Source organism: Psittacula echo (assembly GCF_963264785.1).
Source record: "Psittacula echo genome assembly, chromosome: 7".
Lineage (NCBI taxonomy): Eukaryota > Metazoa > Chordata > Aves > Psittaciformes > Psittacidae > Psittacula > Psittacula echo.
The window spans coordinates 34,738,244-34,752,606 of NC_137740.1; the positions used below are offsets into that span (position 1 = coordinate 34,738,244).

At 40.2% G+C, this 14,363-nt stretch overlaps 1 protein-coding gene across 1 annotated transcript; it reads right to left on the bottom strand.

The window, feature by feature from the left end:
- Positions 1 to 5,345: 5,345 nt before the first annotated feature.
- On the bottom strand, positions 5,346 to 13,966 carry SAMD7 (sterile alpha motif domain containing 7; the record flags this gene model as incomplete). Its single annotated transcript, XM_080623686.1, has 8 exons — positions 5,346 to 5,618; positions 6,525 to 6,635; positions 7,408 to 7,529; positions 8,554 to 9,233; positions 11,571 to 11,649; positions 12,753 to 12,889; positions 13,031 to 13,157; positions 13,864 to 13,966. The coding sequence occupies 8 exons, from the start codon at positions 13,964 to 13,966 to the stop codon at positions 5,346 to 5,348; spliced, it is 1,632 nt and encodes a 543-aa protein (XP_080479812.1).
- Between the last annotated feature and the right edge of the window lie 397 nt (positions 13,967 to 14,363).

Below are 14,363 nucleotides of genomic sequence, written 5' to 3' on the forward strand. Positions count from 1 at the left end.
TGGCAGGAGGGGAAGAGAAAAATGGTGATATTTAAGGATAGAGCATTAAGAAAAACAAATGGTCACTTTTTTATAAAATCATAAATTTGTTGTTATGACTACAAGTGTTTCAGTTAAAAATATTTGTTACATAAAAACATGATTCTTGAGTTTACATGTCTCCAATTAACAGATTCAACCAGAAGCCAGTGATTGCTTTACAGACCATCTTTCAATGCAACTTTACAGACTGCTGGAGTCCCGTGAATCTCAGACTGAAGCACTCCTATAACAGAGCTGTTTGAACTCTGTAACAGAAAGGTAATGAGAAAACCAGGCTGGCTTGATGCTCTCTCAGCAGTGCTTCTGTTTGCTATTTTGGTTGGTTGATTTTTATTGCAGTAATTCACACACAGATGCCACATTTACATGTTTTTAAATTTTGATAAAGCAAAACATCTATTCATGTCTTTCCTGTACTGTAGGAAAAAATACTATATTGTTCTCTGTGCAACACAGACAATAGGTTTCTGTTTTCTGTGGTCTAAGTAAAAGGCTTTGCATCCTCACCAACATGGAAATTGTTGGTTCAAGAAGAACACATGGGTGGTAGCAGAACTATTGTCTGTCTGGAAGAATATAGACTTAGGTAAACTTGGCAATGGGAGTAAGGAAAGGGCTATGTAAAGGCCAAGTCAACAGAATAATTCTTGTGGCCTCAGTATTGGTGATAGTAGGAACAAAGCCTTCCTGAAGAAAAGAAAGAGCTTTGCAACTGCAAAGGCAGAAAGTAACCTCCCCCAAAAAAATATTAAAAAAAACCCCAACAAAACAAACCAAAACCAAACCCTAACAAAACAAAAAAGGAGAGGTGAGGTTTTCTCTTACTATAGAATCATTGTCATATAGATAGCTATAGAGCAGTAGAGCTATAGCTGTTTAGAGTGAATGGCTCAATCAAAACAAAACATCACAGGTATCAGAACCCTGATGAACACCCAGCCTCATAAAACTGCCTTATTGTTTTCCAGTGAATGATAAAGGGCTTAGATAGGACATTGATTATGCCTTTACCAGGAGCAAGATACCAAAACAAGAGGTGTATCTAGTTTTGGGTGCTTTACTGTAATATTTCCAATGTTGGAGGTGACTCAGAACCAGTCAACATTGATTTATGATATTTGGAGAGTCTAAAATATGAAAAGTGATTTTTAAAACTGGAGGGAGGTGATTATTTTTTCTGTTTCACACTCAAAGGATAAATTAACATTCTGAAAACTATTTTGTGCAGTATTCACAATTGTGTAAGGTCTTAGAATGCTAAGTTTTGTAAAGCAGCTGGTGGCATGAATATGGGTCAGTTTCAAATACCATCGCCTTGGTATTTGAAGCTGCTGGTTCTTGGGTTTGTGTGCTTGATTAGAATGGCTGCCTGACTTGAACAGGTAGGAATTCTGCCTAACTTCTCTATTTATAGCATTTTTGAAGAGATTTTTCATCTGGCGAATTGAGCAGAGAATTATCTGTTTACGTTTTTATGAATATGTACTCCATATCATCATTGTATGCAGCGACCACAAGGTCAGAAACACAGGTTGTGGAAGGACAAGATGTTTCTTCCTTTTCAGGGCTTTCCTAATTTTGTTAGTTATAGTACAGAACCATTCTGTTAGGTTTGCTGTATCTTTTTGTTTATGTTGTGTTTAACCTTGGCCCTATTAAAAAAAAGAAAAAAAAATGGAAGTCCCTATCCCTAGGAGCCGACACATTTAATGTGGATGCAGACAAAATGAGGCACTTCTACAACATCTCATAAAAAACATTTTCTTCTTCATTAACTGCATCACTATTACAGACTAATACAGCAATAGACATCAAGTGATACATTTCTAATGGTGCCGCACATATTAAAATATATCATCTGCATCCTATTGTGATTTTAGTGGGTAGAAAAAATGAATGCAGTGGTGTCACAGGCAGCAGAAAGTCACCAAGCAGTGCAGTTCTGCCAGCTCTCTTATGTACTTGTGTGTGCTGGCTACACCCCTTTGCAGCTGGAGTAAGCGTTAAAAGTCAAAAAAGAACATGTAGCTGCTGAGAATCAGTAAGGCCTCGTTGTTTACATATAAACATGATTCCTGAAAACATATTAAAATCTGAAAATACGGGCCTGTCTTCTGATTCTATGTCTGTTTTCAATTTTTAGCTTTTTTTTTATTTCTCTCTGTAAAGTGTTTGCAGGAGAGGAAACGTTAATTACCAGCGGCATTTCCGTCATTACAAATAGAATTGATTATGTCCGTTTAGATAAATCACTTTCCTTCCTATTTCACTCTATGGCTGTATGTGGTCCAGGCCTCACTGCATTTTGGCACGCACCCCCCTCCCCCCCCAAGTGCAGGAGGCTATGAACTCATTCTGTTTGTCATTTTGGGAAGAAGACCCCAGCATGTGCAAAGGACCTGTTGTTTTATTTGGGTTTTTTTAACTGTAGAAGTAGTACCAGCATGCAAAGTTTGCATCCCAGCTTTCTCTGCTTTTGGCTTTGTTCATGTCTGAGCCATTTTCAAAAGTAGTCACATTCTTCAGAACCAGATTTCAGTCTTTCTTCCCTAGCATGTGGAATTTCAAGTCAAGCTCCTCTGCTGTTACGTTAGAAAAACAAGTTCAGTTTCTTCATCCTTGGACTTAAGAGACCACCTGTGCCTCAAGTGTGCTGCCTTTCCCTTTGGAGGGATAGTAGGTAATCTCTTTCAGCTTTGCAGTGACATCTCTTGGGCTATTTGGCCTGCGAACCTATCAGAGATGATCTTCTAGAGTGAAGTTCTCATGTGGGTTAAGTCAAATGTTTCATACAGTGAGGAGGTAGGTTGCCATTTGAAAACCAGTTCATTAACTGTGTTTAATTAGGTAAGTGGCATTGTCAACATGATCGTCAATTGTATAAAAAAGAAAAGTTAGAAATCATTTCAGAGCTAAACAGAAAGCTGTCCCTATTTATTTTTTTTTACATTTTAACAAACAAGGGTACTATATAAAAATATATTCTTTTCCCCTCATGGTATATGGACGATCTACATTTAAAAAATCCACAATAGTTAAATCTACTGTAAAAACGTTTTTTCTGGTACAATTGATCCAAGATGTTCTGTATTAAAATCACAGGTAAAAGCATTTCAAACAGAATATGAGTTTTTACCATGACAATTGTGTTTCATCCAAAATCTGAAAAAAAATATTTACGTTACCAAATTCAACATAAAACTCTCCAAGCTGCCTCACTAAGTTTTAAAGCCATGAAAAGATGTAGAAAAGTTAATGAAGAGAACTGAGGTTAATACTTCCTGAACTTAATTGAAACAAAGTGAACAGCAAACTAATTGATAGTCCAGGATTAATACTGCTGTTGTACTTCTTTTAGACAATTTTATGGATCTATATTGAAGCCTTCCAGCTTCAGGTTATAAATTTGCTGGTTTTGAAGACTACTGAGTATTCAGTAAATAGTTCTTTATATGACAAATACCCACAGACGGTGCATAAAACATAATCCAAATTCTTGGGAAAATTCCCATATTTCACCAGATCACAGATGTGAAAGTCAGTGCTTCACTTAGGAAGGGATTACTTCAGTGTCCGCCTGCAACTTCAGAGTATTTTGCTGCACAGCATCCCACATTTTTGCCCTGGGCCTTCCTGGATTTCATCAGTTAGCCCTTAAAGTGTGCACCCCAGTAACAGTATGTGGAGATAGATGTACAGAGCCCAAAACTGTTGTAACTGGTGTAAGTGGCAGTTTTCAGTGAAAGCAGAATCAGGCTCTACTCTTTTTACAGACAGTCCTTGCTAGGTCAGAAAATGAGTGCAACAGATGTTTGGCCTTCCTCTGAAGGCTGCAAGGTTTAGACAGTATACTAAGATGAACATCTTAAGTTGCTGTTGCAAGGATCTAATCACATATTATCTAATGCACAAATATATCAAAGACATAAAATCATTTCTCTCAGGCTAAAGTAAAAGGACACATGCTCACAGTCTAAAATATGAGAGTACTCTCCCTCCTTGTATGCTTACACACTCCTCGTCTAAGCAGCAGAGTACCTTTTTTTTTTAAGTGCTTGAGGCCACACAAACTAAGAGGAGAGAACCTAAAGCAGCAATATACAGCAGAAGCACAAGTCTATTGTCCACCCTTAATTTACAGAACTTAATTTTATCAGAAATATTTGTGTATCCTTTGGAGTAAAGAAGTGTTCTTGCAAGGAGAAGAGTGGAAGTATAATGAATTCCAAAGCCTAAGTGGAAGACCACTGTATGACCAAGCCCCTAAAGAGGGAGCCAAGATAATTCACACAGGAATCATGATAAAATGCTGGGGATTTATCCCTAGCTAAAACCTCTGTTTTGTGTTCTTGTTTGCTATGAGGTGATGAATCACCAGTCAGAAGTGAGGAGAATCCATATTTTTGCAGACAAGAGGGACCTTTCAGGCTAAAATTGATGGCCTCTTCCAAAATGAAGAGCACTTGAGTGTGCCACCAAGTGAAGAGTTTTCCATGGCTTGCTGATGTGAGCTGAGGGGAAAGCTGAGCTGTGGCAGTGGTTGGCGGTGGAACTGGGTGACTTTGAGCCTGCTGCCTGCAGGAACATAACTGTCAGTTACTTGGTCTTTGTGGTGGAATCTGCTGATGCTTCTTTCTAAGCTCATCTCAGTGGTGCAATCACTCACAGAAAGTTGAAACCTTGGTGATAAGAATGCCTCAGAATAATTAAAATTTCTGTTACACCTGGTATTTCCTTGTCCAGGGTTTAATCCATGTTTCTTGTCTGTACCCTTCCCAGGCACTTAGAAAGGCTCAGTTCTCGAATAGCAATGGAATTAACCCAAATTGCTGAGTCTAGGGTCTATTTCTCTATATTCTGCAGGTAATTCCAGACTCTCCCAATGATTCCATATAAATTTCCTGTATAAATTTTGTTTAACAGGAGCAGCAGCAAGCTATATGTGGAAGCTGTAACTTTTCCTTGTAGTTTCTTAGCAGCCCGCAGGAACACACTGTAAGACAGACAGCTCACTCTGAATCTCTGACAGATTTCAGTGATGACATTGGACTTCAATGAAAAATGAAAAGTACCTGTTAACTGTACTGGTTTCTTTCCAACGTGTTGCACTTGAAAGTAATTGCACCAATATGTAGTTGCATTTTTGTGATGCCTTTCAGATACCACACTTCCTCATGCTGCATTTGCAGTTTAGTTTATTCAGCCCCAGTCACACAGAGGTTTCACACTGTAGCTGTCTTCTCAAATGCTTTGTAACTAGAGGTTCCTGTACTATTAAAAACATGTTATGTCCTGGGCTTAGCTCAACTTTTCTGGAAAGTGATCATCTGGAAGTCAGCCTGAGATCCAGCTGTGTTGCACACATTTTCCCTGCTTTCTGAAATGATCTGTTCCACTGCTTGTGAAGTTTCTGGGTCCTGAGAGCCTGGACTATCCAGCACATCTCCAGTGCTGTTACAGTGAAGAGGGGAGGTTATGTCAGGAGGCTGATCTGAGGGTTTGCCTGAAGCAGGTGGCAATGGCACTGGCAGAGGAAGATTCATCATGTAGAACACATTGCCCAAACGTTGAGACACCTTTAGAGATAAAAGACCGATTGCAGCAATTGTTTCTTGAGATAGTGTTAAAAACATTAAACATCAAAGCTGACTCATGTAGCAATGCTAAGGACATCCAGGAGAGCCCCTCTCAAACCCATCTCAAATGATTTTTGTTAGCAAAAGTGGAAAAAAAATGTTCCATTTTCCCTCTTGTGTTTTTCTAGGCCTTATTGTGGAAGGATAATGTTGGCAATACTCAGTTTGGAAATGGCCCAGTGTGCTGGGCCTGGCAGCTGACTTCTCTTGCTCCTTATGTGCTGTAGCACCCATGGGACAGAGGGGAGGCAAACTGCCAGCCAGTAGTGGGAAAGGTGGTTTTAGTTAGAAGAGTGAGAGTGAGCAAAGAGTTAAAGAAAAGAACCCAGCAAAGATAGAAACACACTGAGAGTTGATGATGAAATTAAGAGCTGAAAACTTTAAACACAGAGGGACAGCCTGCCCCTGAAACATGTATGATTATATTCCCAGAAGGGCTGTAGAAACCTCTACTTGGTATATTTTAAAAGTCAGGTTGGAGCAGAAGCATGTATGTGTCAGAGCACTTCTTACCAACTGGGAAGGGGAAAATGGAGTGAAACTGAATTAATTCATCAAAAACATCTTTTCCATTTCAAACCTCAGCCTAGTGTCCACTGGTGGTGTATTCTGACTCTACTTGAAGTGCCTCTCAAACTGACAGTCCTAACCTTCCCTGATCCTGCATGCTGTTGTAACACACAGAGAAGCAAAAGCACTATGCTGGAGTGATTTTGCTTCTAATATGGTGGTTACCTTGTCAGTGAGAAAAAAAATGTGGTTTAGTTTGGAAGAGTTTCCTCCTGCTGGCTTCTGACTCTATCACATCTCTGTGACCTGCCACCCTGGCACACATAATGATCATACCTGAGAGCGGATTTTTAATGCTGGTCCAAGTTTTAATCCCATTGTATCCAGGAGATGTTCCTCTGTTAGCAGTGGGAGGGTTTCTCCATCAATAGCGTGGTCTTTAAATATCTTATGAAATGATAAAACACATCATGGTATGCTAAAACAGACTTCACGGGTTAGTTTTTGTGCTTATTCCTGAGGCACAGGCAATAAAAGGAGGAAATAATAATTTTACTGTTTTGTCTTTGTATTTATCTCCTAGCTGCAGCATGAGGCCTCTTGTTCAGGCATGTGGATATCAGCACATTTGCCTGTAGCTTATCTACTTGTTCTTGGCAAGTTAGAACTTTGTAATGTTTCAGTGTTACTTAGTTCTTTTTGTTTGTTGTTTTTTGTGGGTTTTTCTGTAAGCAGCCTATTACTGATGATAGTGTTGATCCTATTGAGGCTTTACAACACGCAAGATTTCAGCCTCTGTGCTTGCATTTCTAATGATATTTCATTTTTCAAATGGAATGATGCCTATAAGAACGCAGGGGTGGTAGGTGGGTTATACCAATATCCAAGAATGCAAAATTGCATTAATCTGCATAAAAATTGTGCAGGGCATGTGGAGTGAAAAAATTCAGATACTTTCCTTACACTACTGGTTTGCTGCTGGTCCTCCTGGTATGTGTCATAACCAATGACTCCCAACTGCAGCAGAAGTACATGTAACCTCAGATCATGGACTGGTTTTCCCTTTAAGAAGTAACTTCGTATGCTGAAGCACAGTGGAAACTATTAATGTTTGTAAGTCTGTGAGAACTAGTTAACCTCTAGCATTTACATTTGTTTGATGACCTTTAAATCTAGATGCTCCTAAAGACCTGAAAATGAGATGAATGTTTATAATCACCTGGGCATAATCTGAACAGCCAGGGAGGCTAATGATGAAGTTGTAAACATCATCAACAGTCCACTTGCGAATGTCTTCAGTTGAAGAAATGTCTTCTCCATTCAGGATCAGGCCATGTGCTCCTTTGAGGAGGGAACAAAAGTGTTATGTTTCTGGAACTTTGCTGGCAAATCAATAGGAAACAATTGTTAACATGAGAATTTTTACACTTCTCCAGAACCTGATGCATTAACTGCAGTGTGTAGTCACAGACTGATACAGTTTAGTTTAGAGTTTAGTGGTGGGCTTGGCAGTATTAGGTTTATGGTTGGAATCAATGATCTTAAAGGTCTTTTCCAACCTAAATGATTCTATAATTCTATATTTTTCAGTGATACAGTATGTCTTTGGTAGATCGTCCTGGACAAACAGCTCAGCCTGTTCTAATTTTAGGTAATACGAAGTTTTGCAAGGCACTGGTGTATTTAACAAGAGCTGCAAAGCTTTAGAAACAATGTTTCTTTCATAGTGGCTGGAAAGGCCTCTGTCTTATGCTCTGTTCTTGGGGAGGTCAAGCCTCAGGGCTGTTTGATCGTAAATGAGTGTAGTTTCTAAAGGATTCCTTGTCCTGTTTGACAAACACAGGGATTATGATTAGTATATTGTATGCTGCTACATTTCTCCCCAGTCACCAGAAGAAGAAAGAATGTAACGTGCTAAACAGAATTGCAGAGAACCTCAAAGTGCTGCTAACTTAATGGTTTAGGGGTGACAAGTGTTTTGTCCCAGGGACTGAGATAAACTCAGGATGACATCCTGCAGCTACATAGTGTGTGGCACAAAGCACTGGAACAGTTAGGAGGCTGCTTTGTGACTTTTGCTGTGCAACTGCATTGTCCTGGAAAGAAAAGCACTGCTACCTAGAATGTTGAAACCTCCATTGTGCCAGCAAGCAGCAAAGTCTGCAGGTTGGGAAAACCACCTTTGCTGACTCAGATTTACCAAGTTATTACTATTTGCTGCATATGAACTCTACATTCAGTTGCCGTGACTCTATCATACAAAAACTTTGCTTAAAACAGAGGGAGGAAATAAGAGAGCAAATCAATAAAAATAAATTATATCAGCATGCCACCCTGTACTCTGCACTCTGCAGACTTGACAAACCTGAGGGCAGCAGTGCATTGCTTGGTACTGGAAATCCATATGGTAATGCTGAGAATGGGATTGCAGAAGGGTACATGAACTTGTCATCAAAAGCAGCACAGGAGCTATTAGATTCTTTCTCATTTGTATTGTTGCAGCTGTTGGTTTCAGTAGAAATTTCATGAGTAGCAGAGCTTTTTCTCAAACTTTGTTCAAATTCTTTACAGTTTTTGGCAACTGCAGATGGCTCAGTCTGGTTTTTATTTTGTTCATGTTTGTTTGGTGTCTCCACCTCTGCTTCTTTCTTGTCTTCTTTCTCATCATCCACTGTAGCTGCAGCAGGGTCTGTAGTTTTGTCATCAGCTTGGTTCTTTGTGCCATTGGCACTAGAGTCTGCAGTTTTATGATTTCCAGCTCTTCTCCCTGGTCGACGTCCCCTCTCCCTTTGCAAAGTGGTGACTGGAGGGTATGGGCTGGTTGCCATTAGCATAGCGTTGCCATGAATTTCATCAAGGGTGGTACGATGAACATATAAGTCACTGGGCAGATGGCCTTCAGGTAGTCTATGCCTGCCACGGAAAGCAATGGGACTAGCTGGCATCCCATGGTAAAGGAAAGGTGCTTCCAGGCCCAGTAGTCCTTTCCGATGAGCTTTCTCCATTTCTTTTTGCTGAAAAATAGCACTCATCTCCATTTCCATTCTAAGAGACACACAGAGCACAAGCAGTTAGGGCAGCTCAGTTCCTTCGTCACCTCTGTTTTCAGTAACAGATTAAAACTCAGATAATTGGATAGGCAAGAGTACTGCTTGTCTTCTCTCTCTCTCCTATATCGCTATGTGTGAGAGAACACAAACTGCAGATGGAATGCAAACCTGGGTGTATTTATTGTGCTGCCAGATACATAGAGTAAACTAAAAGGAAGAGAAAAGATATCTTCCATATGATGCCTCTAGGTAATAGTTCAGACAAAAAAAAAAATGTAATTTGTATATTGGCAATCCAGGCATTATTACAGTGATTATGCTCACTTGGGATTTGGAAAATTGTCTCCAGGGTCATAAGACTAAAGAAAATAAGTTATTTACATTACCAGTCAAAATTGTACTGAAAACTGCAAAACAGCAGTGATACTATGATAAAGAACTAGAATTACATTAGCTATGGAACCTGTGCGTGCCTTCAGAGTAAGCTAATGTAAGTCTCTTTGAGTAACTCTCCATAGTGCCTGGCACCTGAGCATGGCTCTGAGAGTGTGAAAGAGTGAGGTCCTGGTGGTAAGTGTTCAACTGCTTTCTGTTCTGGTGGATAAAGCCAGTGCTCCATGGCCTGTGACAGCTTCCGGCCCCTGGCATTGTGGTTAGGAGGGCTTACCAGTGGGACACAGAGAATATAAGGAGTAGTATGTGCCTCTATTGTACCAACCTTTGCTGTCATCAGCTTTCTTGGGAGCCAACCTAGTGAGCAAACAGAAAGCTGTAGCTCCTACTGTAGCTCTTATCTGCAATAAGGGTAATAGGTCAGAGACAGTCTGACTTTTAGGAGACTTCTCATTAATGTAAAATTGCCAGGAAAATAGTTGGGTCAAAAGGTATCTATTCAGACTGTTGTGACAAAAAGGAGTTAGTTGATCACTCCATAACACTTGGGCGCTTTTTCTCTGCCCTCTCTTCATCTTTGCAACAACCTCCATATTATTATTTTTCTGCTTTCAGAGATTCAATGGAAGTGTTTTGTCTATGTACCATGCCCTTGTAGATCTTGCCCAATTGTTGTTACACACAGCTCTTGAGGTGGAGATAAACAGCAAAAAACCTTACATTCATGACTGCTCCTCCAGATAAGATAGTCTGCTTCTCTGAGGACTGGCAGATGGGGGATTACTGAGCATTGGTATGAGGCAGAGTCCCTTGGAGAACAAGGATTTGGGACCAGGTGCTCAGCAGTACAGCTGCAGCAAGCACAGCAGATTGTTTGCCAACACCTGATTTCTAGAAAGTGTGAGAGGAGCAAGTGTAGCTCTAAAAGTAATGTGTGCAGTAGAAAGCAGCATGAAGCTAATGCGGTTGCCAGGACAACAAAAGGCTGGGGTTAGGGGTTATTTTATGGATTTAGGCTAAGCTTTTTTCTATTGGGGTTCTCCTGGGTTTGGTGGACTGCAGGAAGAGCCTGAAGAGGTAGGATTAGCTCTGATGTGGCTGAGGGTGTATGTGATGGCCATGCTTGCTGCTAGCTATTTTACTTGCTTTTCTGAGGGGTTTTGACAAGAGCTGTATGAAATGCATCATTGATGCAGATCTTGTGCTTGAAAGAAACTGAGCTTTGCTGACTGAAGATCTCAAAACACTTCTGTCATAATTCTCTGGAGATGCCTGCTGAGAATTTATCTGTTCTTTGCTCTTAGTGTGTCAGGGGCACTGCCACTCAGTCTTGTGCTGAAGCCTAGTGCAGGAGTGGTTGAGGTTAGAGTTTGGCTATGGAAATGGTGTGGCTGTGAGGGCAGCAGTGGTGGTTACTTAGCCAGTTACTGATTACCCCAAAACTGGTTCAAATAATTGGACTTTATAGTCACCCTGACATTCAGACTGGTTAAACTAGGAAAGCTGTCCACCCTGGTGGGGTGGAGACATAGCTAATCGTGCCAAGGGCCCAGCTGCAAAGGCTTAAAATGTTGTGTGCTGTCACACATAGCTGTGATGTTTTAATTTTTTATGACTTTTTGTAACTTCAGATTGTTTGGATCCAGAATTCAAGGACTAGGGCTGAAGTTTGTAGCTTCTTTGTGTCTTTAATTAAGCTGGGAGGTTTGTTTCCTGTATCATTTTAAGGCTAAAAGCAGAATGGGGGCAAGCAAAAAGTTAAGTAGCTTCATATGTTAACAGATAATCAAGGTTCCTCTGCTTCCCTGGGTGACTTGGAAAAAGTATCTCAATCACTGTAAATAAAAAACCACAAAAAGTCTGTGAAATAACAATTTCCACCTGCCTTTGCTGCCCTAATCCTGGCATGTACCTCAAAACAAAGTTTACTATTGATTACCTGGCAATATTTTGCTTTTGAACCAGTTCCTGTCTCCTGGCCACAGCTTCCATGGATTCTGGTTGCAGAAAGCTATATCCTTAAAGGGACAGAGAGGAAAAAAAGAAATCTTTAAAATTCACTTGTTTCTTAAAGCAAATGCACAAGTCCCAAAGCAGTACTGAGACTTGAACTGTGTGCTTCACTAGGAAGCTGATAACGACTTCAGGCTAAGTTCTGTTTGTGTTCATTGCTTTGGAATATGTATTAAAAACATGTAGTCCAGCATCAGCTGTTTGCAGGATCAGACCTGTATTTACTTGCCATTATCCATGAAGGAAAGAGGACAGCAGGGTGACTTTATGTGGTGCCTTATGTCTTTGAAGTACATATAGCTGCTCAGAAAATAATAAGCAACAGTTAAGCAAACCTGCTCTTCAAAACTGTTTTCAGCCTAGGTGCCATGTAATTTTACATTATACTTCCTCTTGAGGTAATCTCTTATTTGAGATCCACATTATGGGGGCGAAGAAAGCTGAAGCCAGGATTTCTTTTTTATGGATCTATGTGGTATTGAGAATTTATTCCCTCATCTCAAAGAAGGAACCTTAAGATATAAGGTTCACCTTTGTATAAAGTGATACGTAAATTTATGCACAACATATGTGACACAGTTGTGTTGCCATACTGTGGTATCAGCCTTTCCCCTAGAGCTGTGCCCTGTAATTTTGAGCCTTTATTAAAAGGACTTGTAGTTGCCCTACATGAGTAAAATGCCATGTTACATTATGATTAAAGAGTATGATCTTAAGTAAGGTAGTCTTAAACCAGCCAATGCTCATTCATGAGCAGGAGTTAAATGTAGCAAAAAAAGTGTTGATTGAACTAATTTATTTAGTGACAGACTTCTGTTTGAGTGTGAGAATGCTTGGCAAATACAAAAAGAAAAGGAGAGAACAAAAATGTGCAAATGATTTTGAAAACAGTGCATTTAACAGAAGTTAAAATAGATGTGTTTAAACTTAAACTGGCACAGTTTAGAATCTCTGGGAGGCAGACTGCCTCTTCTCAGTGAGACTGTTTTTCCCAAAGAAAACAAACTGTTATTGACACTACCAACAAACCTCTGAAAGACTAGTAGGTGGAGTTTGCTTTCTCATTTACAGGCTATCACTTTTCAGGGTGCAGGCAATTCTTCGTTACCTGGGGGTGGGTAAACCCGGTTGGACAGTATATTTGGCATGTTTGCATGCTGTGGGACCGTGGGCCCGAGGTGGGACGCCATATGGATTTGTCTTGGGTCAGCTGATGCCATCATTTCAGCTGAAGGTAACAGATCTCTGAGAGGAAAAAAACCCAAATACATTCAGATACACAATGGACATTGTTTAATTAAGAATAATCTAGCATGTTTATATACTCAGGTGCAGCACGGTTATTCTTTAATTGCAGTATTACAATGGGGAAATGTTGCAAAGTACCTGTCAACGAGCCGAGGCTCAAACTGAGAGGGAATCGCCTGCATTCTCGGCTGGCCTGCACCCATCAGCTGAGGGTTTACTGCCATCAGCTGGTTGCGCATGAGCATCTCTTGTCGCTGCCGCAGTTCTGACAGAAAGCGCATACAGTTCTGTTGTCAATGTAATGAATTAGAAAGTGATTCTGTCTGCAGTATAACTGTACTTGAAAAAAATACGGGTTTTTCCTCAAGCATTTTAGTACGTGTTAACAAATCACACTTTTTTGTTAATAGCAGCAACTAAAAAACAATGTTGCCACTGCCACTGTAACCACTTTGTTTAACTAATGTATATTTATGCAATCAAGATGCAGTAAAAATAACAGGATGTGCACAGCCAAGTGTACAAAAGGACAATTTACAATTGACAACAATTCATTAATGATATGATACGGAAAAGAATGAATGTTAATTTCTCTGCTGGAGAGTTTTCGTTTCTAAAACAGTTTTAGAAAAATTTTATTAGCTGGAACCTGCCTTGTTCAGCAGCTCTAAAAAAAGGAGCCTGTAGTGGTGAGCAAGACCATCATAACATCCAGCTATGGCTTTTGTTTCTGAGTTCCTGTGTGACCTTCACTCCTCTTCCAGATGCTTAGCATCACTTGATTCTGAATGCCAAGAATCCCCCATGTTAGCTTTTAATTACCTTTAAGAGAAATGGTTCTCCAGTTACTCCTAAGATAAATTTGAAATACCTTTTAAAGGCATTAAACCTGTTGCTGGCTGTTTCTTGTGCATTGTACAGATATTGGCAATCCTATAAACCAGTGTGCAACTAGGTTTCTTCCTGCTTACCTCCTGCTGCCATGCCACTTGCTAACCGGTATAAGTGCTTCTCTTCCAGTGTTCCCTGTTCTCCCAGGATAGACATTTTTCTCATGTGATCTCGTGGAGTCATTCTGCAAGGAGACAGCAGCAGCTTTTCTGTTGTAAAGAACTGAATCAGCAGGTCCAAAGACAAGAATAAAACATTAGAAAATGTAAGAAACAGAGCAGATTATGTAAGTTATTTCTCAGATAAGCAGGCAGTCCTTCTGCCAGTCACAGCTGTACCCTTTAATGCTTGTGGATTGTATGGATAACGTATAGAAACTTTCAATTTTTGGGACAATGGAAATGTTGCCCTTATTTATGCTGAGTTGTTGGGTCTTACTATGCAAGAAAAGTCAGGATGCTGGGAAATACCAGCTGCTCAAAAGGACATGAGTAAGCCAGAGTCTTTTGCCTGCAGCCCCTGGTGTATTCCAGCAGCCCCGAGAACAGTGGCAGGTGTTGCACTTAGGAAGGCGGGTATC